Genomic DNA, 26,001 nt, shown 5'->3' with positions numbered 1-26,001 from the left:
TTTTTTTATTATACTAATATTGACATCGACGTTATTTGTTACATAATAAGATAACAAGATAACACAAGTTAAATAGATTAAATAAGGATAAAATAATTATTTAAAGTTATATTAAATTAAAAGAAGACTCTAAGAATGTTTGGATTATAATTAGTTTGCCTACTTTCATCTTATCTCTAACAAAGAATGTAGTTAAAAAACTGTGTAACTTATTGTTTAATTTTTTGTTTCTTTAAAAAAAATTATTTTTATTAGGTGCTGAAGATTCTGTCAAAATACAAGAATTAATTTTCAAGTTAAGGTTATTCTGTGATAAAATACATAAATTGCCATATGTTAATACGTTAATATGTTTGATTAATTTAAATTTTTGTTAACTTAATCCAATTTACAAAAAAATATTTATGATTTTAACTCTTATATTATTTTGCATCTTGTCTTATTTACATAAATTTACAATACTTAATAATGCTCATGATTATTAAGAAATGTTGTGTTAAATATTAAATATTTTGATTAGTTGGATATCGACAATTTAATTTACCTGAATATTTTGTAAAAAATAGAAAATTAATAAATCGTATGTCTAAATTAAAGTAAATTTTATCGTTTAACGTTTTAATAAGGACTCTTTTAAAATATTTTCATTCTTATTGGTTTCAATTTAACTCGACAGTTGATACTCGAGGTATTTCTTGTACTCATATATGTAATAAGGATGCATGTATTTCAATATTCTAAAATATAAACATTTGTAATCACTCTTCCACGAAATTCGTATTTTATTTATATATTTTTAAATAAAATGAAATTTTTCAATAATGGTAAAAACGTATTTTTTTCATGTGAAATTTATTCGCACTAATTAAAGCGTGATAATAAATATTAAATTATTGCAAAAATATCCAGGATTTACATAATGCTTTCACTAAACAAAGATTTAAGAAACAATGATTATCGTTGACTTGTTGAAATAACTGTTATCAGGAATGGTCTGAAGGGAAGCTCTGGAATTCATTCCTTTCTGCAATAGAGCTCTTAGTATTCGACGAGTCGCTTAACTTTTCGTTACGGATTGATCCCATGAGACTTGATATAAGCAGAGCACGTTAAGTTTATTCTCTACCTTGAGGCTCGTTCTATTCTATGTCGATTACTAACCTGCATAATGTATAGTAGAAAAATTTTATATCTGGCTAAATTATAAGATTAATTATCCTCCACTGAAGAACGCATTCTTCTTAGTAGTTAAATTTTTTTTATTATAAGCATTTATTAGAAATAAAACATATGTTTGTTCAAAAAACAAATTTATCATCCAAAATCTTAATTATTTATATCAAAAAACAAATGATTACAAAAGGGCAATTAAGCCTAAAGATAAACATTTGTATAACCTTTTTCTAATAACTTTTTGAATACATTGTGATTCTTAATATATTGAAACTTTTTATTAAAGATGTAATATTAAACCAAAACGATAATATTTTTCTGTTGAATTCTTTCTTCCTCTATTTATATACAGGTTAATAAATAGAATATATGTTCAATGCAAAGATGAGAGGATAAATTAAAAATTTATAGTCATGCTGATAGTCACTATTTGTTCCAGATAATTAATTTGAACGTGTAAAATTCCATATATCTACCGCAAATCTATAATACACGTCGTCCGATTCGTAGAATTTTCTTTTATCGTACGCAACGTCGCCAAACTCGGACACACTTAAATCCGATATCGGAACAGCGGTTGGTGATCGGCGGTCTGTAAATTATGTGAAACTCGCGCAAGGAATTTAGCCAGTCTGACCATGTGACGTCTTCGATCGCGGCCCGTTATATGCGATAAAACTATTTTAATTTCGGTAACTTTTCGGACGCTCCAGAAATTAGTTGGAGAAGCAAATAAAATTGTCAACTTTTTCTCTTTTTGATTTGTTAATTGATATCAATTCAATTTACGAGTACTAAAACTTACATTTTAATTTATATTTTGAAACTTACAAAAATCTATATGAAATCTGAGCATGCAAAATGTGATTTTAAAATTGCAATACTTACTTTATATGCATTTGTAATAATAAAAGCTTATCACATTATCAAAATTTATCAATTGCTGTTTACTAATATCTTTTTTACTACGTTGACTTTAGTGCGGATTGATTACTGCAATAAATATTATTTTAAATATTACTCATATAATGGTATATGAAAAGATTTGTTCTGTTATATCTGTGTTACATGTATATCTATTATTTGTTAAAATATTCTTAACGGTAGGCTTATATGATAAATATCTCTTTACGCGGAAAAAATATTTTTGCCTAGAAATAAGTAAGATTTCTCACAAAATTTATTGCAAACTTATCTTTAAATTTTTCTCATATACGACACTTCATCGGGGACCAATTTACTTTATGCTACGTTGAAAGAGTCGTTGAATATGACACACTATAATATGAAGAAGGGGAAAACGAGCGGATTATTTTCACGGATCCGTAAATCTTTAAAGGGTACCTTCACCCTCCGGTTAATATTTGGTGCGCGATCATGAAGACTATTGTTGCGACCCCTCGCGAAATTGTGTACTCTCTTGCTCACTGCCGCCAAATAAAGCTGTCTCTCGTCGTATCAACTTCCTTTCCTTTTTCGAGTTTTCATATGTACTCGCGGGATCGTCGTGACGGTTAAAATTAAATCCCTCGTGGTATCCCCCGAAATTCTTTTCCCCGCGCGCACGTGCATTCTTACCGTCGGTCTGCTTTGTGCAACTGATCCACCTGAAGTTCTATCGATATTCTCACACTGATGCAACGAATGCGCCCCGAATAAATTCGAATTCAAATATATTATTTGTTTGAAAAATCTCATATTGTTCATGCGTGCATTACATCTATTATTTACATCCCACTTAAAACAGTACAGGTAAAGAATAAATATCGAAGAACAGAAAAATGTATTCAATGTTGAATCGATCATTTGAGAAATCTTAATAAGTCAATTTTGCCTAAATTGAGATATTAAGGAATTCAAAATCAAGGGACGTAGATGCACATTTTTTTTAGAAATCTACGTTCTTTAAGCATTCTTTTCTTAGATATTAAACTTACAAAACTGTCATTCAATAATTGATATAATTCGACATAATTTAGCATTTTAACTAGTATATATTTTCACGCATATAATTAATTTTCTTTTTGGTAATAAGTTTAAAAAATAATATGTTTCATTCTCTTATATAAAATAATAAGACGTGTTTTACATCTTATTACGTCTTACCTTTAAGATAATAATATATTTTTTAAATTGTAAGATGGTTGTAAAAAGAATTTTTCAGCTCTCCAAAAGTTAAATTTTTTCGATATGTAAGATTTCTAAAATGACCAATTCAAATGTATTTGCAAAAACCGAAATTATATAGTACTCCTTTTTACTGCTAAAATAATCTTTTCTATTTTTAGTAATTTTTTATGGAGATCTCATAGAGACCCAAGATGTAGAGTTTTAACTTAAAGGAAATGGAATATATTCGCGATATAACTGCCATGTTACGTGAAGATTACGTTTGTTATGCCGTAGTAACATCGGAATCTTCTTAAACATAACATTTTCACGCGTTAAATATAATGAAAGGAGAAATTTTTATGTTAGAGATTTCATTTGTATAAGGAATTATTAAAGGACTTTTGGTTCGCGGCGGAATCGAATTATTTGAAGAAGAGTTTGCAATCTGTTAATTTCGTGAAAATAATGTCGCGTAAGCTGCGCGAAAGAACGAGTACGAGGTAAACAGCGAACGTACCCGTAAATCCACTTGTTACTGCTCTCTCCGCCCTTATCTAAAATTAGATCCTTCGCACAACGTGGATGATTCCCTCTCCTTTGTATCACCAGGAATAGGAATTCTATCATGCCGACAGATCACGCACACACATCGCGTGTTAAAAATTTCTCAGTAAATCTAAGAGAAGGTATTCCAACGACGCGCGTTAACCTTCTCCTTTCGTGAATTATTCAATTAAATCAGAGTGTATTTTAAATATACCTCTGTTTTGCTTCTTGCAATGTTATCTTGGATATTTCTAAATCGTATGTCTCAAAAAATATTTTAAATAAACAATACACAAAGAATAATTTAAAGAGTAATATAATAAGTCCAAATAATGAAAAATATCATAACACTGTGGTTTTTTAATAATATATAATAGTTTGTTTTGAGACAAAAAAGTTATTTATAGTAAATTTTGTGCATAATTTTATATGTATGATAAATAGTTTATTTTTTAAACGATTCACTAAAATATATTTTCTTTCCTTATGCAATCAAAAATATTCAGAAATGTTCTATATAAAACAGTTGTAAATATAACTCGTTACCAGCGACCTTCTCTATTTTCCGTTTGTTACCGGAAATATTGTCTCTGTCACCTCGACCTTAAAATCTCGCCCAACCTTACAGCCTTCAATTATTGGATTATCGATCGATTCGATATATCCGCTGAAATATCGTAGTTGCACGTAACGTTTATTAAAGTCGCTGTGTAGTCGTCGCCGTGAGAGCCACGGGAAGACGGGCGAGGGAGAGGGTGGCGAGAGGGTAACAGTAGGGAACGTAGGACGTGCGCAGAAAGGCTTGAACTCGCAATCACGTCGGAGTTACGCGTGCGTTTTCCGTCGCGTCGCGTAAAGGGTTGTTACGTAGCGGCGAATTATAAAAAGGGTGTAGGTCCTATTGTACAGCTCCGTTCTCTCTCGCTTTGGTACCTGCCGTCACTCCATCTCTCTATTCCCGCATCGCTTCGACTTTCTCTACTCTCGGCCCGGATGAAATATTTAATAAACTCGTTACGTGGGCACCCCGCTCCGAGTTGGCAGCCGACGTAATAAATCGTCAACGAAGTTTTACCTTCTGCCTTCTCTTCACACCCCTGCCCTCTGCTCTTCGCACTTCTCTCTCTCTATCTCTCTATTTTTGACCATCTTTCTCACGCACATACCTTTAGCGTGTTCTACAATTATTCTGCCCTGTTTCTAGAAGTCATAAAAGTTTCGTCGACAAAGTTCAGAGGTTTTATCAGCTCTCGCGTTTCACGAAATGAGAACTTGTTTTCTTTTTAATTAAGAACATTTTGGCTAGTCCTATTTTGTCTGCTTGTTATAGACTTAAAAATATAAAAAATATGATACTTCCTTAAATATGTTGTGCGTATACAAACACGTAAAATTAAAACTTTTTATATACTCAGAAGAAAAGGAAAGGATAAATATTTAATAGCAGGAAAATAATTTTATTTCTTTTCATTAATTAAATTCTGCAAAGCGTATCATGTTTCATAGTATATTATATCATGTTATATTAAAAGTAAGAAATTCGTTTTTAATTTTCTTCAATTGACATTTACGTTACATTACGTTGCATTTATAATAATTTAAATAATTAAAATTTTATTTTTAACTTATGAATCTTTTAAAGATTATATATATTTTTGTTTATAAAACGTGTCCAATAAATTCGAAAAATCTCGTGAAATTCATTAAACGATTTGTTTCTTATCTGTCAAAAGGCATTCAGTCTCAATATTTTTAGATTTGAAAAGGAGATGTAGAATAATTTAGGAAAATTATATTTTTAATGATATCTCTAGGATAATAAATTAAATTGCGTTACTGTTAGGAAGAGGAAAACATATTTTTCCTGAACGAAAACATCCTCATTATGAAGTTGCACGCTTGCGTCTGGGAAATGTGCGTCGACGAGGCATGCAGACTGATTGCCGTGGTACATATCCGCCAATTAAATCTCGAATCTCATAACGAGGCGACCCGCCGAAGGGTACGAGAATGGCGCGGCGGCGGCCTCCACGTCGCGTGTTGCGCTTGTAGGTCGGATCTTGCGTTATCGCCGTGAGGAGTGCCGGGGTCGCAGCTTGCAGCTGCAATAAATACCGCCGAGGAAGTTTCGGATGCGCGATTCAAATTCGCATGCACGCGCACTTTAGAAACAAGTCGGCTACGCAATCAAGTCAGAGCGGCCGACGATGCACACTAGACGACGTTAATTGGATTCGAGTCCATGTCGCGTGCGCTGCCAGCAAAGGAGCCGCGGATTGTTTAGGACGATCACGCCCGAATTATTCTTGTGATTGTAGCGGAATAGTTTCATCGCCCACGACGGTTATCATTAATTATAAATGGTACCTGGGTAGAGTACGCGTGTGAAGCAACCAATTCGTCTCGAATACGCCTGAGAGTAAGGAACTAAGATATGCTTTTGTATCAAGATCAGATCTCTCTTTTGTCTGCGATGCTGCTCGTCAAGATACCCTGTATCAATTTGTCCTTAAAAGTAATATATCTACATATTGTTTCGTGATAGCTGCGATGGAACACGGCGCAGAAAATGATATTTAGCGACGACGCGTTTATGTTTCTCCGAGAGAGAAAGAGAGATATGCAGAGAAAGAGTCGCCTCGCTCGCGCAGCGTACTACATGCACGCGTATTCTTCTCGAGGGAGGGAAGGGACAACAAACTTTATCTCACGCTCGCGAGCGCGAATGCACAACGGTTTGCTGCGAGGTGCAACAGACGCGCACGTAAAGAGCAATTTGTCGCTTTCACGAGTTGCGGGGAATAAACAATGCGCCCTGTAACACGATCTTCAAAGCGCCTCACGCGGTGTCTGAGGGATGCGTCCCACGTTCTCGCCTTAATTCAACGAAGCTTAACCCAACCGCGCGAATTCGATATCTGCCGCGACGAGGGGGGGGGGGGGGGGCAGAAAGAACGCGAAAACCGAGTCCGTCGTGGTAATTCGGTCCGCGTCAACTGTTCGACGGTATCAAGTCCGACCTCGAGGTGTCTCGAGGGTAGTTTACGAAGGGATGACGGATGGACAGCCGATGTAGTAACGATCGCGCCAACGGCGTCTTATAGGAGGATATGGCTCCGACAACAGAGAGGGAAGAGACAGGGATGAGCTTCCATTCTCGGGAAATTTCTTGTACCGGTTATGAAAACTGTTTGCGGTGAATTTCGGGAAGACGAAGCGGTTTTGTACGAAGTGAGTTCCCCCCAAGCTTTATGCAGGACAGCTGGATAAAATATCCGCAAAATCGCAAAATATTTTGCAAATTCTCTTTGACGTTGTGCTTGTCTTTCAAAGACTTCATTGCGGCTATATTTTAATTAACTGTAATGATGATGAGATTTTGAGTGAAAATTCGAGTGAAAACGTTTTCATATTACAACGAATTATTGTTTTATTGTTCAAACTAGATTTTTGTTTATTAATACTTAATATTCGCAGTTAAACGGCATATACTTCTTGCACATAATTTTGATAATCTTTGTTAACATCGGAAAACAGATTATTGTTCGTAGTTTATTGTCATTGTGAGAAACTGTATAAATTGAACGATAACAAATTTTAATTGTTATAATAAAAAGAAACTCAAAAATAGTATTACGCACGGATGTGTGCAATTTCTCAATTGGTTGCAATAAAACTCTATCGATAGACTTGTTTTTTTAATTATCGTGTTTATTTTTATTTTCACAGATGAACGAAATTTTAATAGCCAAAGTGAACACAAAGAGCAATCCCATTTATTGAAGTGCATTTTAAAATTGTATTAAAAACGAAATAGCTAACGCGCGCGATTATGTTTTCGCAGGAAACGTGGCTCGTTATTTCGGTCTATCTCCGATCTAAATATTCGCGTTTAATTTCGTATGCGCAATACGCGCGGACTGTTGTCGCACACAATGAGCAAAGCGCAAAGTTTGCTTCGAGCAATTCTGTTCGCCTTACAAAAAGAGGTTTTCCGAATAAATAGAACGTAGGTGGTTCTATAGGGCGAACGCTCTCCGAAAGCTCGTGAATGCCAAAACACGATGGCGCTTCTCTCTATTCCAAAGATCTATTATCGGGAAAAAATCGAAATGTACGACGGATTGATCATTGTCGTCGTCGTCGTCGCCGTTGCAAGAAGCGTCATGCACTCGCATTGGGTCATCGAATATTCATTTTCGACGTAACTCGCGGTTGCTTCCTTTCTTGGCGGTGAAAATCTCGGGATGAACTCGGATTGCGCGCAGCCCCGAGCGTATTTGCGTATCGCTATGGCGAAATGACGATGGCGCGCGGAACTCCCGTCGATATTGGATGACGTCCTCTTGTTTTGTTAAGCAGCGGGTACGCGCCCTCTCGTCCGTGAGTTATCTCGCGAAACAGCTGCGATTATTCTCCCGCGGCGGAATTGATTCGACGAAGAATCTCTGTCGACGCGGCCGGCTCTCGCAATGCTAATCCGGAGCTATAAACCAATATTTACACTGCATATAGGATCAGCTGATTGATGATACACTGATGGAAAGCCGGTAAGGAAATGATAGCCGATGGAAAGCTGGTAAGAAGATGATAGCTGTTTCTAACGGACAAACGTTCCCCGGGATAGTTAACGCGCGCGCAGTTTTCTTATAAATATAGAAAATATAAAAAGAAGAAGAGGATATAATAATTACCTAACTTTTAACAGAGTCTCAAATTACAGTTCAAAAATTTCTGGCCTAAGCATACAAAGAAAGATGAGTTTTTTTTTTTTAAGTATAATTATTCTGTAGAGATCCCTCTCCCTTTTTTGTCATTGCTGGTAAATTTTTTTCTACGCAAATAAAATTTCAAGTTTGAACATAAAAAAACAATTATTAAATAGGCAAATTTTATTTTTGAATGAATTTAAATTTGATTTGCGTGGAAAAACTCGTCAGTGATAAAAAAGTGATCTGCGCAATGTTGAATTATTTTTAAAAAATTCATTTGTTTTGTAGAACTTTATATACTATAGAAACATTAATTTTTATTTTAAAAAATGTATCAAAATAAAAGGTGATTATATTCAAAAATAAAATAATTTATTTTGTTTTTTTTTTGTTTTTGACCGGAAACTAGAATCTTATTACGAATTTGATCGATTTATAACATTTCCCAAAATTTTTCTTTCAAATGTAAATTAATTTAAAGAAATAATCTTGATAAAATTAATATCAAACGTAACATTTGCTATATTTTTCCGATAATTATTGAGATCCCTAGATCGAAGCTTTGATCTTTCTCTAAAATAAGCGCAGAAATAACACTGGTGATCCAATGCTGTCTCTGGAAAAAATAACATTTAACTTACGGGTCGTCGTCCATGTGATTTTTGTTTCACGCTTTACTTATATTTTTTTATATTTTCCGCACGGCGCACGGCACTTTTTGAACGCAGGTCACTGCGACTCGACGTGACTATCAGTTCGATATTCTTTCTCTTCTTTTCCTTCCATCGCTTATCTTACGAGTATCCTTTCTATTGATGGGATCAGGAAATTCGATGTCTCATGAGATTCCGATGTACATTGTGCCAGCATGCATTCTGCATACGAATAAAAAAAGATTGTTTCCATTCCTTATCTCATCCCCTCGCACTACAATAGAATGATGTCTATAGAAACAAATCGAGAGGAATTAAATAATTTTTTTTGAATGTCTTGCCATTCGATCATTTTTTCCACAAAAAATTCAAGTCATTAAACTCGAAGACCAAATTCAAAATTTCGAAAATCGTAAAGTGAAAAATATTTCAAATTATTAACTCATTGAACAAATGGGAACGTATTATTTTAACGCTGATTTGTTTTTATAATTATAAAAAAACAAATTTTTTGCAATTTATTACATTTTACGGTAGTTAAAACCGCCGCAATTTTAAAACTTTGGTTAACAAGATTGCTTTTAATATATACATTATTCAATTAAAAGTTGATTCAAATGTTTGAGATACCATCAAGGCGGATTGCATATGCACTGAAAAATCATACGTTTTCTCTGTTACGTTTAAATGAACTATAATTAATTATAAAAGTTGTAAGTTCTCTTTAGAATTATTTTGTTTCCGCTTCAGCTACAGCGACTCTCTCAAACCGGATGAATGCAACTGTGGACGACAATGCAATTAAATTTTCAATGGCGGGCGTTATTAAATATTAAACGGGGTATATTTGCGGGAGCTGTCTGGCGGCTGACATGGATCGCGCTACTTTAGATAAAAATAGAAACAGTTGGTGATGTACAACAGAGCATATGATATTCATAACATTACGATACTCATATTGCAAAATTACATACAAATGGGAACAAAGTGAATAAGTTTGTGTAAATAGCCGATTGTTCGACAAATCCAAAGTAAATTCTCTCACGGGAAATTTTAATGAAGCCTATTATTTACTGAAACAATATTTATAATATCTTGTTTTTAATTAAAATTCAGAAAAGAACTATCATTGACATAAATAAATAGAGAGTTTGAAAAAGACAATTATTTTTGATACTATATTTGTATTTAATTCTAACTTAAATAAAATAAAATAAGATTTTGTATCAATATCGTACGTAAATTTACATAAATTATTATGCTTTATATCTGTTAAAGTCTAAAAAAAATTGTGTGAAAATGCTTATTTAAATATAATTGTTGTACCACGGTTAAAACAGCAGACATTATAGCTACGATAAAACAAAAAAGTGTTACATCATGCATTCTATTTACCTTTTGGTATCCTTTTAAGAGATCGAGATCATGATCTCATCGGTGTGCGAACATTACTGCCGAGAGAAGCAAAGCAGTTTGCCGGTTTATCGTAGACAGTCGGGATCAAGTGAATAGAGCGCCGGAAAGTATCCCTTTTTACGAGTGGCGCCGAACGAACGGATCGAGAGAAAAGCGCGAAATTAATCGCCGAGAATTTATCGTCCGCCCGAACGATCGCCGTTGCTTCCGCAAGTAAACTCGCGTTACGTCTCATTTCAGCGTAATTGGAAATAAAACTGTACACCTTGAAGCTACCCACCTCGAAACAACAAAGACGTCGCGCGGAATTTCAACATAGGCGGCCTACATTATAAAAATTTCAACAGCGGCATCCATTATTTGTTACGTTATGTATCTGTGTAACGTTCTTGGTGATCGATCGGCAAGAATAAATTATTTGATTCACGCGACTTTTTTGAGAGGAAAATAAAAAAAAGTGGAAATAATAGCGATATCTCAGGATTCGTACGAAGAGATAATATTAGATATTTCATCTCACGAGACGGGATTCCATCTCAAACTCAAGTCCGGGAATTAAGAACGCGTCGCGGAGAATCATTGCGGTTTCTCCGCAATCACGGAATATAGATTACGAGTCGGCTAATATTGAAGGGAGGGAAGTTCATTGTCTCCCGGGCCCCGGTTGATTGTCTCTCGCTCAATCGAAACGTCGGACGCCCGTGATCTGAAATTATCGAAGGGAAAAGAGCGGACGGAGAAACGCGGGAGAGATACGGAAGGAGGGTGGAAAGTTAAGGGTGGAAGATGACAGACACGGCGATACCCGTCGACGTCGCCGTGCCGCGCGTCTCGGGGGAAAAGTAGCGCGATTACTCGCTCCATCTGCTTTATTAAGGATCTCTCGATTACCCCCGCGCCCCGCCGACGTTCCTTCTCGTTACTCGCGGAAAGAGAGACCCGGGGAATCCCGTTAATTCCCTCCCCCCCCCCCCCTCGCCTTTCATCCGGTTCCGTAATCCGACGGCATCCCTCATGCGGAATGCACGCGCGACGGGCGGCGTAAAATTCGTCATTTCTAGCGAAACGAGAGCGAGAGCTGACGCGAGGAAACGGGAGAGGAGGAGGAGGAGGAGGAGGAGGAGGAGGAGGAAGAGGAAGAGGAAGCGGGGCATGAAACGATTCGGGCAAATTAAACGGCGCCGTTCGCGCGGCCGCGCGCGATATAACGTATTAATATTTTGCTTGCACGAGGAAGCGGCCAGCTGGCAACCGGGCGGAGATAAACAGACGAAAACGTGGGAAAATGAGCGCGGGGTCGCCACAAAATTTATTCGGATGCTGTACAATCCCTGGGATAAGCGCGCGGTCCGTAAAATTATTTAATTGGCTACTACAGCGATATACGTTCTGAATAAACTGTGTGGAGGTAGAAGTGGAGAGTATCCCCCTCTGCGGGAATATTACACGCGGATCTTGATAACGCACGCGGAAACTACACAATCGTGAAAAAAATATCTGACGTGACTCCCCTTAGCCTTGACGCGTTATTGGCCTCGCCTATTTTTACAGGCTGTACAGGCGAGCGAAGGTTGAGAAATAGTAGCGGGAAAAAAAAAAAAAACAGCGGTCCCGAATTCACCGAGAATAGAGCGCGAGGCTCGCCCTAATTTTCTTCCTCTACGCGAGAGGCGTAGAGAGCTCCGTTCGTTCCGATTCCTCGGGGAGGACTTTTGACGCGCGGGCGAACTTTGATCACGTTGGCGCTCTCTTGAAAGTAAAAAGGAAAAAGGAGGAAAAGTTTTTCGTACGGTTTACCCGGTTTCAAAAGAGAGTCGGGCTTAATTACACGGCCGGCGCGGGCGCGAGAGCCTCGGGTAGTGCGCGAACGGTACGTTACTTCGCGCCACGCAGCACAATGATCAGGGCGACAACGGTAACAATGATCAGCGATGTGGAATAACCACCTGGTGAGATACACGCCCTCGAATACAAACCGCACAATGCAATCCCGCGGAAATCGTACGCGCCGCGCCGACTCGAGGTCGAGGTAGGGGGAGGGGGATGGGTTTCTTTGTTTATTACACAGCTTTGTTTCTTCGGCGCCCGATTAATCGAATCGCCAGCCGTGAATCGATGCTGATTGCGCCGCCGCCGGGGTCGCCGCCCGAAAATTAGATGACGGGCGTGCTAGCGCGTGAAATACGTCGCACGCTCATATCAAGTGTAAACGAAGTCGTTGGCTGAACACCACGTTTTCCCGATTTTCTCTTTTCGCAGAATGAGTCGATCGCTGCTCTTTTTGTCTCTTGACAATTTCAAAATTTGGTGTAGAAACTATAGTTGTCCGGCAGTAATTACAGAGATGCTGAGGACAGATCTGTTTTACTGATTAAACGCAATAATTTTCGTCACAAGAATTGGTTTCATTGCTTTTATAGATTTGGAAATCCTTTTCCAGAAAGTATATGCATTATTATTAGCTTGGACTGTAGAGTTCATGCCGAAAAGCGGAAGAAAACGTTTATAATTTATAACATTTTTATTATTTCTTAGTCAAATATGACGCGTTGAGTTGTTACGTAATAATATTTGCTTGATACAAAAGATCTGCAATTTGTACTGCAAATTGTAAAATTTTTAATTCCAGACGTAGATAACAGGAACAAACAATGTCGAGGTCTTAAAGTTTGACTTTGATGCTTAATTAAAACGAAATTGTTATACAAAAATTTAGACGTACATGTGGGTGAAAAGTTGATAAGTACAACAATGTGAAAAAAAATGTTTTTGGTATAAAGTCCAATTTACAGACTCATATCAATACTTTACTTTTGGAAGAGGATTTCCAAATCTAAAGCAATAAATCTAAATTAAAAAAAAATATATGTACGAAATCTTATTAATAACGACATGCAATAATTCAACATTATCGATCAAGTTTAATCGTCACTTCAACATCTTCTAAATTTAATTATTGTATCTTGTGTTAGCAATATAAAATTTTGTTACGTGAGAATAGACCAGTACTATTCAAAATTTGTAATTTTGGACTTGAAATTAAAGTGTGTCAAGGCTATTGTTATTTCTATTCCTAGCTTTATAGCTGCTTTCTCGTAAGGCGCGGCGCTTGTCTGAGATGTCAAATGTTTCTGACAGTGTATCATTCATTATTTAAAACTACAAATTCTAAACATCCCTGGTTCTTTCGATATTAAAGAGAACGACATAATACGGTATAAATGCCCGAAGAAAATGTTATAACCCGTAATAACAGAACTGTGTACGGATATCCTCTCTATAAAGTCGAATCCGCCGTGGAATCCAAAGTATCGAGTTTCCGGTTTATTGGCATCCTCGATTTTCAACTTCCGTAGAGCAGCTGTTATCGGCCCGCTATCGTATTCGCATACCGTGCGCCAGAAGATACCGCCCTTTCCGCGGTGTACGTTTCGCCATTTATCATATTCTTCAGAGAGATACGGCAGCAATTTTTAATATCCGAGAATTCTGAAACGCGGGAGTTCGGGCCGAATTTTTGATTACAGACTCATCTTTCATTTTCCACCCAATAGCGGTCACTGAAAGAATAGCCGAAAGGGGTCGTAGTTCGAGAGATTCTACATTATGCCATAACTTGGAGAAGTTCGATAATTTTCTCTTATCACAGTCTGGAGAGCCACTTTTACGGCGATGCCCTCGGACTTTTCCTTGCCGGACGTGACTTCTGGCTTCCCGAAATCGGTTTTATCTCTAGCGAGAATAATTTTCCGCCAGAAACTTTCACCATCACACGGGTGTCGTTAGTGCAATTAGAATTCATAGACGCGTCAATTTGAGGTGCGAACGTCAGTGTGTTTCCCATGTCTAAATATTTAAAAAATTTCGACGATAGTGCACATTCGTGAAAATTGAAACCAGTGAGAATTCGTACAAACAGAGGAAAGTATTAGCCATTAATTCTAATTTGATGATTTAGCCAATTTTGTTTTTCTCTTCATAAAATTAATAAACAAACATTAATACGCGTAATATATTGAATAATATTAATTTTTGAGGAAAATATATAAGATTAGAATTGCGTTTCACGAATGCATTAAATGTTTCCGATGTAACTGACTGAAAGACGTTGATTTAAAGCGTCAGCTGCATTCGCCCGAAGGCACCACAAGCCTCATCTAAGCTGTTACAATGAGAAAGGCGAAATAATTACTCACGCTCACTATAGATAGATTAGGAGTTTGTACGAGGCAACTCGTCACTGTTTAAGGAACGGGAGGCGGGGGAGGAAGAAGTTGTCTCGTGTATGCGAAGCATACGTATAGATTAAAGGATTCTAGGAATTACCTATCAGGCGCAGAAGGTGCATAAGGTAGGTGGAGGGAAGCCATCGGGCGTACCATCGCGAAGAGGGAAGTGCAAACAGAGCACGGCGGAGGTCAACCGATGCATTTACATAACTCGCATATATGTAAAGACACATCGCCCGGCTCGTACCGGAATACCGGATTGCCAGAAAGTCCTACGATTAAATATTAGCGAGAATAAACTGCAGCCTTCGCGAAGTATCCTCCCATCCGCTCGCAACGGCGAGAGACGCTCCTTCCTTCATGCTCCGTTTTCCCGAGGCTACTTATCCTTCCTCATCCTGTCCGTATTTCCTTGATCTCTCTTCTTTTCTTCCGCTCGTAAGATATTTCTCGCTGTCGCGTCTGCTCTCGCGGATCTTAATCGTTTTCGTGATCATTTGAGCGACTATTGTCTAGAAAAAGGTACAAGGTAAAGAGATAGAAATGAAGAGAGAAAGAGAGAGAGAGAGAGAGAGAGAAATGTAGAGGAACACGATAAGGCTAAAATGAGAACGGTGAAAGAGTGTAGTGTAGGCGGAGAGCTCCCCGGAACAAACGATGCTTGTAATATCTCAGGAATATCTACCTTATAGCCGGGGGCGAGTAATATTCAAACTTCCCGATTATCTTCTTCGAGACACCGAAACTCCGAGATTAAAAATCGTTGTTGCGGAACACCGCTAATTTTCTGATTATCGTAAAAATTTTTCGAGAGCGTGAGATATATTACTGTCAAGGATTTCTCTTACTCAATTGTTAATGCTCACATTGCCATAAAAATTGAGATAATATATAATATATTATAATAGATCTACAAAAAATTTAATATCTGCATTTAACAAATTACTTGGTTCAAATAGGAGAAGTTTTTCATCTTTTAAATAATCTAATGCTAAAGAGTTTATTTAAATCCTCTCTGTGATACAATTTTACTTAAGATTATTACCGTATCGGAATCTCTCTCTCTCTCTCTCTCTCTCTCTTAAGAGAGTGCCGCGAAAGTACTCGCGATACACCGTGTCCAACTTTCAATTCCCGCGATAAATCTTTAAACAAATTAAATCTCTTCGGAAAGCGAAGCGATACAGCCCATGATGCCCGAAGATTAGTTTACCCCCGGAGAGAGTAAGCGACGAAGGGTGGATGGAGATGCTGAAAGAACGGCCCGCGAAAGAAGCGGTAGCGAACGAGGGAGGAAAAAGCCTCCGGTAGTAGGGGGCTAAGGAAAACCGCCGGGAGGGATGGCAACCCTCGAACAAACGACGCCTGTAATATCTCACGGATATCCCCGACCGGGTCGTAGCCGCGGGGAGAATCGTATTCAAACTTCGCGATTATCTTCCCCGAGATTCTCTCTCGCTACTTCCTTCCTCCCCGCCTCCGCCCACACACTCCCGTATTTTTTTCCACCACCACCCACGAACGCCACCGCATCGTCGTCGCGTGCACACACGGCGAGAACCACTCGTGATAAATGCGACCCGATAAAGGCGCACTCGTCATTCGCTCGAGCGAATCGACCACACTCGGTTCTTTTCCTCTTTCTCTCGCCCTTTTTCATCCCCTCTCCCCCTTCTTTTTTTTTGACGAATCGTCTTTGTCGCCCGCCGTGAAATGGAATCGAGCGCGATCGAATCCCGAGGGAGGGAGAAAAACAAGCAACCGCGAAAAGGTGATATCACGAAGCGATTGTCACCTGGTGACAAAGGCCCGCGTACGAGAATCGATTATTTATCGCGCCGCCGTCCTTTCGCCGGCCGTTCTTTCCTCGCGTCAAGCAAGAGGAACGACGTGCTATCGGCGAAAATGATTTCATGGTGAAATGATCGTCTCCCGTCTTCCTCGCGTAATTATATCACTAATCGCGTTAAAAAAGCACAGATACAAAATCATATTTTAAATAAAAACAATTTAACGTCACCTTGCTTCATTTTGTGTTAAAATAGGTTTCGTTCAGGTTTTAGTTCTTTCGACAAAGAGAAATGATGCGTCCGCATGGATGGATATCGATATCTTAGAACAAGAGAGCGTCATTCTGTGAGTCGGTGGAAAAAAGGGAAGAGATGTCATATCTCTCAATGTGAGACATTTATTTCCCATGATATTGACACATACGTATTATGAGTCTAATAACTGTAAAAGGACAATAAACATAATTACAAAACTACAATTACGATTCAACTATTATATAAATAAAAAATTAAGAGGAAACGAAAGCAAAATTACTATAGACATCTACAAACGATTCTAAATCGAACCCCACTAGCGGATTTAAGATATTTTAAAAATTTACAATTACTACTTATAAGGCATTTGTTTATTTAATTATACCGGGCGAACGGTTCAACGATCTCCGCAAGCGGATTTGAGCTATCTTTAAAATTAAAAAATTTGCTAATTATAAATTGTTTAAATAATTATACCGTGCGAGCTTAAAAGCAACATTTCTTGCTTTTAATATCACAATTTTTTATATATTTTCTTTATGAGAGAACTATTTGAAACTGTATGTATACATATATACGTATAAAAGAAAACTACATATCAAATTCTTATTTAATAATATCGAATTAATGAGGGCGACTATATATCGTGTTTGTATCCGGGTCAACAATCTGGGTCAACAACTTGGACCAAGGATCGGAAACGATATTAGGCATGACACTGTTACACACGCACCGACAGATATGCCTTTCGGCGCGTAACGATCACTCACATACACAAAACGCCGTACGTGTATGAACACAGCATCCATCCGAAAGATTTTAATATTACATTTTTTAGATAAGTTTCTAAATATAATCTGCTCACCGAAGTTCATTCAACCCAACTGAAAGTTCAAGGCTACATTCGAAAACAAGTATTGCGAACCTCTATGATGACTATACACATGTGAATGAAGGAGAGAAGGTATTCTATGTTTTCCAAAGGTAGTGGTCTAGATGCTTTCTCCCTACTACTTGGTCTCCGTGAACGCAAAGGATTTAAATAGACTTCTTGACATTGCTTTTACTCAGAGCTCTTAAAGTTTTCGTTAGGCGCGAATACGATAAGTGCACTTTATACTAAAATTATTTTTGAAGGTTGCTAAAGTAATCAATCATCTTTGTATTCCAAATCCATTTTTATTTCATACATCCTTTGTGTTTTAATATTTTTATTATTAATCTTGTGATCGCGAATTATTTCCGTACGTTTATTTCCGTACGGAAAGTTTGACGGCTTTAAAAATTGAACGGCTAAATTAAAAAAAAAAGAACTCGGCTTCTGCACAAATAAAAAACTGTATTGCACTGATTAGAATAGTTAGAATAGTTGACGAAAATGTTTATTATTATATTGTTACTTGTTTTCGTGTATTTTGTGTATTACATGCAATATGGATCAAATAAACATTTAATCAATAAAATACCAGGACCACCAGGTTATCCAATTATTGGTAATATATTGCTAGGATTACGTTCACGAGGTAAGTTAAATTTGTTGTCAATTTTCTATAACATATTACACGAATTTTGTTTACTGAATAAGAGCTAAAAAGATCTTGTGGCGAAAAATAAGATTAAAATTTCGACTTGATATCTAATTATGAATGTTTACTTAGCACACAATTTGAATTCAAATTTGTGGGCTATACAATGGGCAATTTCGCCGGTCATTCTTGTCTGTTTACGAGGAGCAGAATAAATGATACTTTAATTTTGTTATTATGCATGTACTTGCATTTCTTTCAGAGGATATTTGGAAGATTTTATTTAATTTAAGTAACCAATATTATCCTATCTTTAAAGTATGGGCTTTTTTTATAACTATGGTATCTATTCGTCATCCCAATGATCTGGAGGTAATAAAATTAAAAAAAAAAAAAAAATGAATTTTGCATACATTGTGTGTGTGTGTGTGTGTGTGTGTGTGTGTGTGTGTGTGTGTGTGTGTGTGTGTGTGTGTGTGTGTGTGTGTGTGTGTGTGTGTGTGTGTGTGTGTGTGTGTGTGTGTGTGTGTGTGTGTGTGTGTGGTGTGTAATAATTATATATTGGCAAACAAATGATTTAAGATACTTTAATTGATTAATTATCTTTATTAATAAGATTAAATCAAAAACAGTTTAACTTAATACTTTTATAATTTTTTAGATAATACTCAACAATACAAAACACATTAACAAGGGTTTGATTTATGACAAATTAAGTCCTTGGCTTGGTACGGGTCTTCTTCTCAGTACAGGTAATAAATAGATGAAAGTTATTATTTGACAGAGCACATTAATTTTGGATAATATTTTTTGAACGCTTGAATATATATTTTTCTCGTCTTAAGTATAAAAATTTTAGGGGATCGCAATGCAAACAGACTTATATGGGGTTACGGTTGTTATACTGTTTTACAATGATTCTATGTTTTAAATCCCAACTTTTCTTTGACCAGGGACTACTAGGACTTTTTTGTTTGGTGCCCGCAAGGTTCAAAATAAATATTTCAAGAATTTGAAAGTAAATTGTAATTATAAATATTAGTTAACATCAAACTTAGAATAATATTTGAATATATTTTTATATAGAGATATTTTTAATTGAAAATCAATGTGATTTTATTTTGCGGACTTTAATTTAGTTCTCGCGGACCCGTGGGGGTCCGTGGACCACTGGTTGAGAACCCCTGTTTTAAATCATTTATAATTATAAAATTCATTATTGTAAGTGTAAAGTGTTCTTCTCTTTTATGTTTTCTTTGTAGTGTGATTTAAAACATAGAATCATTGTTGAGCGTAAAAGAGTACAGCAATCGTAACTTTTTATAGATCTGTCCGCGTTACAATTCCCTAAAATATTTACACTTAAGACGAGAAAAAAATATATTTAAGTTTGAGTGATTGTGTGTAGAATTATGATTTTGACTTTCATAGGTATTATATATATATATAAATATATATTAAATACAAAAGAGTACGTATTATCTTCATGTTTTGATATAATATATTATTTGTGTCTATATTTGATTGGATATTTCTATATGCCTGAGAGAAAACAAATTTTAAATTTATAATAATAATATTATGTTTGAGTTTGATAGTATTATACATTATCTCTTATTATATATTTCTATTTTAGGCTCCAAATGGCAATCACGGCGAAAACTATTAACTCCCACGTTTCATTTTAATATATTAAAGCAATTTACTAAGATTTTAATCGAAGAAAGCGAAAGCATGACAAAGTCATTGAAGAATGCAGGAGGTGTCATTACAATAGATTTAATACCATTTCTTAGTGAACACACATTGAATATAATATGTGGTACTATATTCTATTTATATCTATATAAAAATTTTACCTTGAATAGTAAAGAGTAATAAGAATAGTAAGAAACAATATAAGTTTCGTATGCAAAATATGGATACTATAGATTAAAATTGTCAAATTTATACAAAGATATTTTTAAAGTATATAAATGCATTATAACAATATAATTTATTTAGAAACAGCCATGGGGACTTCTCTGCAAGGAATGGGTTCAGTTCAGCAGCAATATCGAAAAGCGGTTCACCGAATGGGTGAGCTTTTTGTTTATAGGTAATTAATATAATAAATAATAAATATCTTTATACTGCTTTAAGTTATAAATACGTTTATTAATATAGAATAATTACTTGATGATAAATAATTATATTTATTATATTATATATAAAATATTAATACCAGTATTAACAGTCCGTATAATTGATCTATTGCTCACTTTAATATAAAGATTTTTTAATATTATGTTAAATATTGGAATATTATAACATAATATTATTATGATATAATGTATTAAAGATTAAAATAAATATAAATATATATTGTCTTTCAAATAAAAATCTTTAGCTTAAATTAATGAATGTTAATAGACAGTCCTACATATTCTTCAGTACATTAATTATTTAAATTTCTTACAAGATTACATGCTTTCTTTTTTATAGTTATTTACCTATGTACATAATTATATAAGACAGAAATTTTTTATAAAATAATAATAATTAAGTGATTATTCTAAATTTCTAAATATAATAAAGCCAACAAAATTGCATAAATCTATGATTATTTTGCGAGCAACTTGGTGTATACTTGTATTCAATGATTTCAAATCGAAGCAACATTGTATACATATGTATATTATCAGCAGATTAAAATAGCAATACCAAATCTTACGTTGTTGATAATATTGTATTATTGTATAGTTCTATTGTGTTATTATGATAATATAACGACAGCAGCACAAATTTTAATTATTTTAAAATTATCGACAAATTGCTACTCAAATTGTCATGTCATAATGGTATCAATTTACCAACAAATATGAACTCTGTTGTTGTAATTCTTGGTAACAATACATACATATAGTACAAGCAACATGCCAGTAACAAAACAGATACATTATTATCTGGGTTTATATGCATAAGTTATATAATTATGACTTTAGGATACTGAGACCATGGTTATATAACGATTGGATATTCTCGTTAACCCCAAAAGGCAGAGAACAAAGAAAGATCTTGAAGATATTGCACGGATTTACTAAGAAAGTATGTGTAAATATTTAATCTTAAATATTTTTACGAATATTCTATTGTGCATAAGAAATACAAAAATGTTAAAAAAGAAAAAAATATAATTTTCGTAAAAAATAATAAGACAATTTATAAATGTTGACAAAAACGTCTTTAGTATTATTTAATTAACGAAATGAGAACCGATATTGGATATGTGTAGATTATTGCAGAAAGGAAAGTTTATCATAAACATCATGGACAATATTTGAGGAATCTTAGCGAAGGGACAGTTGATGCAGAAACTATTGAAAGTACGTATCATATTTATGCAATCATAATATTACCATCAATTAAACTTATTTAATATTTGTAAGATAATTTGAATTTAATGTTCTTTAACTGAAGTAACGCAAATCAAAATTATGTAATAGTTAATATTTATATATATGTATATATATTTATGATTTATATTACTATTTGTATGATTCAATTCAGTGGAGAAGAAACAGCTTGCTATATTGGACCTTTTAATATTGGCATCTCAAGAAGGTCTTCTAACTGATTCCGATATAAGAGAGGAAGTCGACGTGTTTATTCTTGGGGTATATAAACCTTTTCCTTTTTTTACTAATACATTATTTAAATGTATGCAAACAATATGATTACAGGGTTATGATACTACATCAGTAGCTATGTCTTTTACTTTATCACTCTTGGCCGAACATAAAGATATTCAGGTACCTATTATTTACGTACAGCATTATAAAAGAAGATTAAATAATTTTTTTATGCAAAAGGAATTTAAGTCAAACCGGAAATTTTTATCTTATGAGCATAGATTCCTAACACATGCTATTAATTATGCTTATAAGATATAAATATCCACTACTGTATCTGTTACTGCATACGTTGTATGTCGCAAAATAACAGGAATTGCTTGTTAAACAAGATGATGTACAAATTTGTGAGTGCAAAAACACCATGTTGTGATACTTGTGATACAATTTCTTGTGAATGAAGACATAAAACTGTGAAATTTAGACTCTAGACTTTAGAGAAGCTTTTAAGCCTAATATGGTGATGGGATTTTTAGCCGCAGTAAAATATTTGAATAGTGTGAACGCGATTTTAAGACAAACTAATGCAAGACAATTTCAAAGTCAATTGCAATCGATTTCGTGAACATGCGATTTTTACCTATTCGGATTCCCAAAGAAATTCTTCGAATTTCAGCAGTGATAATGAAGTAAAATAGGCTGTCAAGGCTTCGATGTAGTACAAAGAAATTTCTATCTTGTTAATCTAAATAAACAGTAGTGAAACGCTGGGATAAATGCATTAGTGTACTATATAAGACGATTATATTAAGAATATTAATAAAAGTTGTTTCTCTTCTAAATATCTTTTATTATTTTGAAAATTCAAAAATTCCGGTTTGACCTAAATGCCTCTCGTATATAACTCAACAAGTCTTTTTAATGAGTTAATGAGTTATCATCAAGAAAACATCGGGAGAGGAGAATGAACGTATCGAATTAAAGAAATCTTTTCTTTTAATCACAATATTCTAATTATTTTAATAAAAGTAATAGAAATACAATGATAAGTTCTTTATTATTTGCATACGCATGCACGTTTCCATGTAGTGAACTCTATTTATTATTAAAAACGTTTCTTTAAAATTTTACAATTTTATATTTATATGTGAAGTAAATGAAACATCAAAATAATTAAAGAAAATTTTTATAATAATTAACATTTTATAATAATTAACAGGATTGTGTCAGAAGGGAAGTTGATGCTATTATGCAAGAAAGTCAAGGAAAACTTACCATGAAATCGTTACAAGATCTAAAATATTTAGAGAGATGTATAAAGGAATCATTACGTTTATATCCGAGTCTTTATTTTATAGCAAGAGTTACTTCGGAAAAGATACAATTAAGTATGTCACTGTTCAGTTTGTTGCATCTATTTTTATATACAGGGTGTCCCAAAACATGTTGGTCAACGCTCGTAAAAGGTAGAAGGGATCGAGATAAACATAGAAGTCCAATATCGTCTTGGGTTAGGTCTTGGGTTAGGTCCACCAATAATCGAGGTATTAATTTTTCAAATTATGCAAATAAGAGCGCGCCGCGGGAAGAACTCGATCCGCTCAAACCATACACGGAAAAAAATATATCGTAAATGTATGATAAGCTATTATTATTTATTGTTCACAATTAAGAAAGAAATTAATTACATTATTTGCAGATTCCATACGTTAATATCTCGATTATTGGTGGACAACATATTTTGGGATACTCTGTATATTACAAAATTCGTACTCAAACATACACACAAATATATAATATAATATATAATTAATATAATAAAATATAATTTCCAAATTTTTATAAAGAATTTAATTTGTATGTATATTATATTTGTATAAAACGTCTTTTACAGACTCATATTTAATACCTGCCAAAACAATAGTACATCTTAATATACGTGATGTTCATAGAGATCCAAATTTTTGGCCAAATCCAGAAATATTTGATCCAGATAGATTTTTACCTGAAAATTGTCAAAATCGTCATCCTTATTCTTATATACCATTCAGTGCTGGACCACGTAATTGCCTTGGTAAAATATTTATTTATGTCATTTAATATCTTTTTATATTTTCAAATAGATTGAGGTATATTTAAATTGTAGGTCAACGATTTGCTTTGCTGGAAATGAAAGCGATGATAGCCTTTTTGATTCACAATTTCTATTTGGAACCCGAGGATTATTTAAAGGACTTACGAATGGAAATTGATTTATTGCTTCACCCTGTACATCCGCATCGTATAAAATTTGTTCCAATCGCCAAAAAGTGTACATAAGTATTTAAAAACAATTTAAATTTCATTAAATGACAATTGCATTGCGTGTAAAAATAAAGAAAATTGACTTTCATATGCATTTATAAATACACATCAATAATAAGTATATATACAATATATATATATGTACGTGTACATATATAGTATATTATTATTTGTTTCTCTTACTGCGTACTTGAATAAATACTAAACTAACGTTTGCCCAATTTCTTCTATTTTTTTTTATTACACATGTTTATGTTTTTTCTTCTTGATTCTTATTTTTTCACCAAAATATTTTTAGAAACTTAAATAATGAATTTAGTTTACTTCTATTTTCTGTGTTTATTTTGCTGTTATTCTTCTTAATTCTTTCTGTTTTGTACAATTGTTCTCATGCATACACGCGTGTTTGTACTCTAACATCTATTTATTAATTTACCTTTTTTTTAGTTTTGGGGGGAAATCTTTATGGATAACCTTTGTACTCTCTCTTTAGGTTCAAAGGTTATGCCGGACTCTTGTCGACTAAATCCCTCCCTCTCCCCGGGACAAAGAGAGACACGTTAGAAGGATAATTGTGTCTTTTTTGGAAATAAAATGTAATCAATTTTTTAATTTATTATTTTAGGATTTATTACTTTATTAATTTTAATAAATGTAATATAATATAATAAAATATTATTTATTATTTTAAAATTTTAAGATTAAAATTATAAAATGTAGATTCAAAATTTAATGATTGATAAATTTTGCGAAAAATACAAAATTACACAAAAATATAAAAGATTTACACACACACACACACACACACACACACAGAGTTTATCATTATGTCGAAATCAATAACCACCAGGAGAATTGTGTCCCTGCCGTAATAAGCAGGTTTCCTTTTTTGCAAAATAATAATGATTTTTAAAAAAGAGATAAATTCGGTAAACACACTAGAGAACATGAAATTTCCGCTACAACGCTTATCCGCGCATACAAGCAATCCTTCGGATAAACGTAATTACTTCCGGTGCCGGTCGCGACCGGATATTTTATTACGTTGCCCCGTATGCGTATACAAACACGAAATTTCCTTTAACTTCGGGACTACCGGGTACACATATAGGGAAGAACGACATAAGGTACCTGTATCCAATTTGACTTATCCCTATTTTTAAATAGTTACACAAAGAAATGTTCTTTAACTTTAGAAACTAGCCTTTCTACGGCTTGTAATAACACTTTATTTAAATTGTGTTCTTCTGAATCTAAAATTTCAGAAGCAAGTTTTTGCTTTGTGTAACAATTATAAATATCCACAATTCATTATTATTGTAGCTCTTTATTTTCAACACCGTACTTATTTTTTATTAAAACATCGTGTTTATAATTAAAGGAAGAAAGCTCTTTGTATTCTAAAACAATTATGGCCGGGGACACTACTAAAAACACAATACATCTTATTAATATGCAAGAAAATTAAGACTCTGTTTCTTTATTTAACATTTAATTTTTAATTGGTGTTTCTTGTCTTTCTCTAGTTAGTTGAAGCTTTTCGACAGATCAAAGTTAAGATAACGCCCCTTGTAATAAATAAACACAATCTCATTATTTAATGAATAACTGTATGTGTAATTTTTTCCGTAACTATATTAATAAATGCTTAATTAAACATATTAATTCTGTTAT

At 34.4% G+C, this 26,001-nt stretch overlaps 2 protein-coding genes and 1 long non-coding RNA gene across 7 annotated transcripts in view; 2 read left to right on the top strand and 1 right to left on the bottom strand.

Annotated features, from left to right (window-relative positions):
* The window catches only part of LOC114254468, a 263,849-nt gene that overhangs the window by 129,757 nt on the left and 108,091 nt on the right, over positions 1–26,001 (top strand). The gene's annotated exons all lie outside the window — the stretch shown is intronic.
* The window catches only part of LOC105836028 (collagen alpha-1(XVIII) chain), a 243,906-nt gene that overhangs the window by 176,812 nt on the left and 41,093 nt on the right, over positions 1–26,001 (bottom strand). The gene's annotated exons all lie outside the window — the stretch shown is intronic.
* LOC105828758 (cytochrome P450 4C1-like) lies at positions 10,459–24,388 on the top strand. 2 transcript variants are annotated; one of them, XM_036288228.1, is made up of 12 exons: positions 10,459–18,409; positions 18,675–18,784; positions 19,074–19,164; positions 20,049–20,234; positions 20,417–20,510; positions 21,397–21,499; positions 21,687–21,777; positions 21,962–22,068; positions 22,135–22,203; positions 23,243–23,411; positions 23,918–24,097; positions 24,147–24,186. In XM_036288228.1, exons 1-12 carry the CDS (start codon positions 18,265–18,267, stop codon positions 24,149–24,151), a joined length of 1,350 nt encoding a protein of 449 aa, XP_036144121.1. In that variant the 5' UTR covers positions 10,459–18,264; the 3' UTR covers positions 24,152–24,186. The 2 variants fall into 2 exon arrangements, with proteins under 2 accessions (XP_036144121.1, XP_036144120.1); XM_036288227.1 differs by having other exon boundaries at positions 10,460–18,409; positions 24,170–24,388.

This window comes from Monomorium pharaonis, chromosome 6 (assembly GCF_013373865.1).
Source record: "Monomorium pharaonis isolate MP-MQ-018 chromosome 6, ASM1337386v2, whole genome shotgun sequence".
Taxonomy (NCBI): Eukaryota; Metazoa; Arthropoda; class Insecta; order Hymenoptera; family Formicidae; genus Monomorium; species Monomorium pharaonis.
The sequence above is the reverse complement of the archived record's forward strand: the minus strand, read 5'-3'. Positions and strand labels throughout refer to the sequence as shown.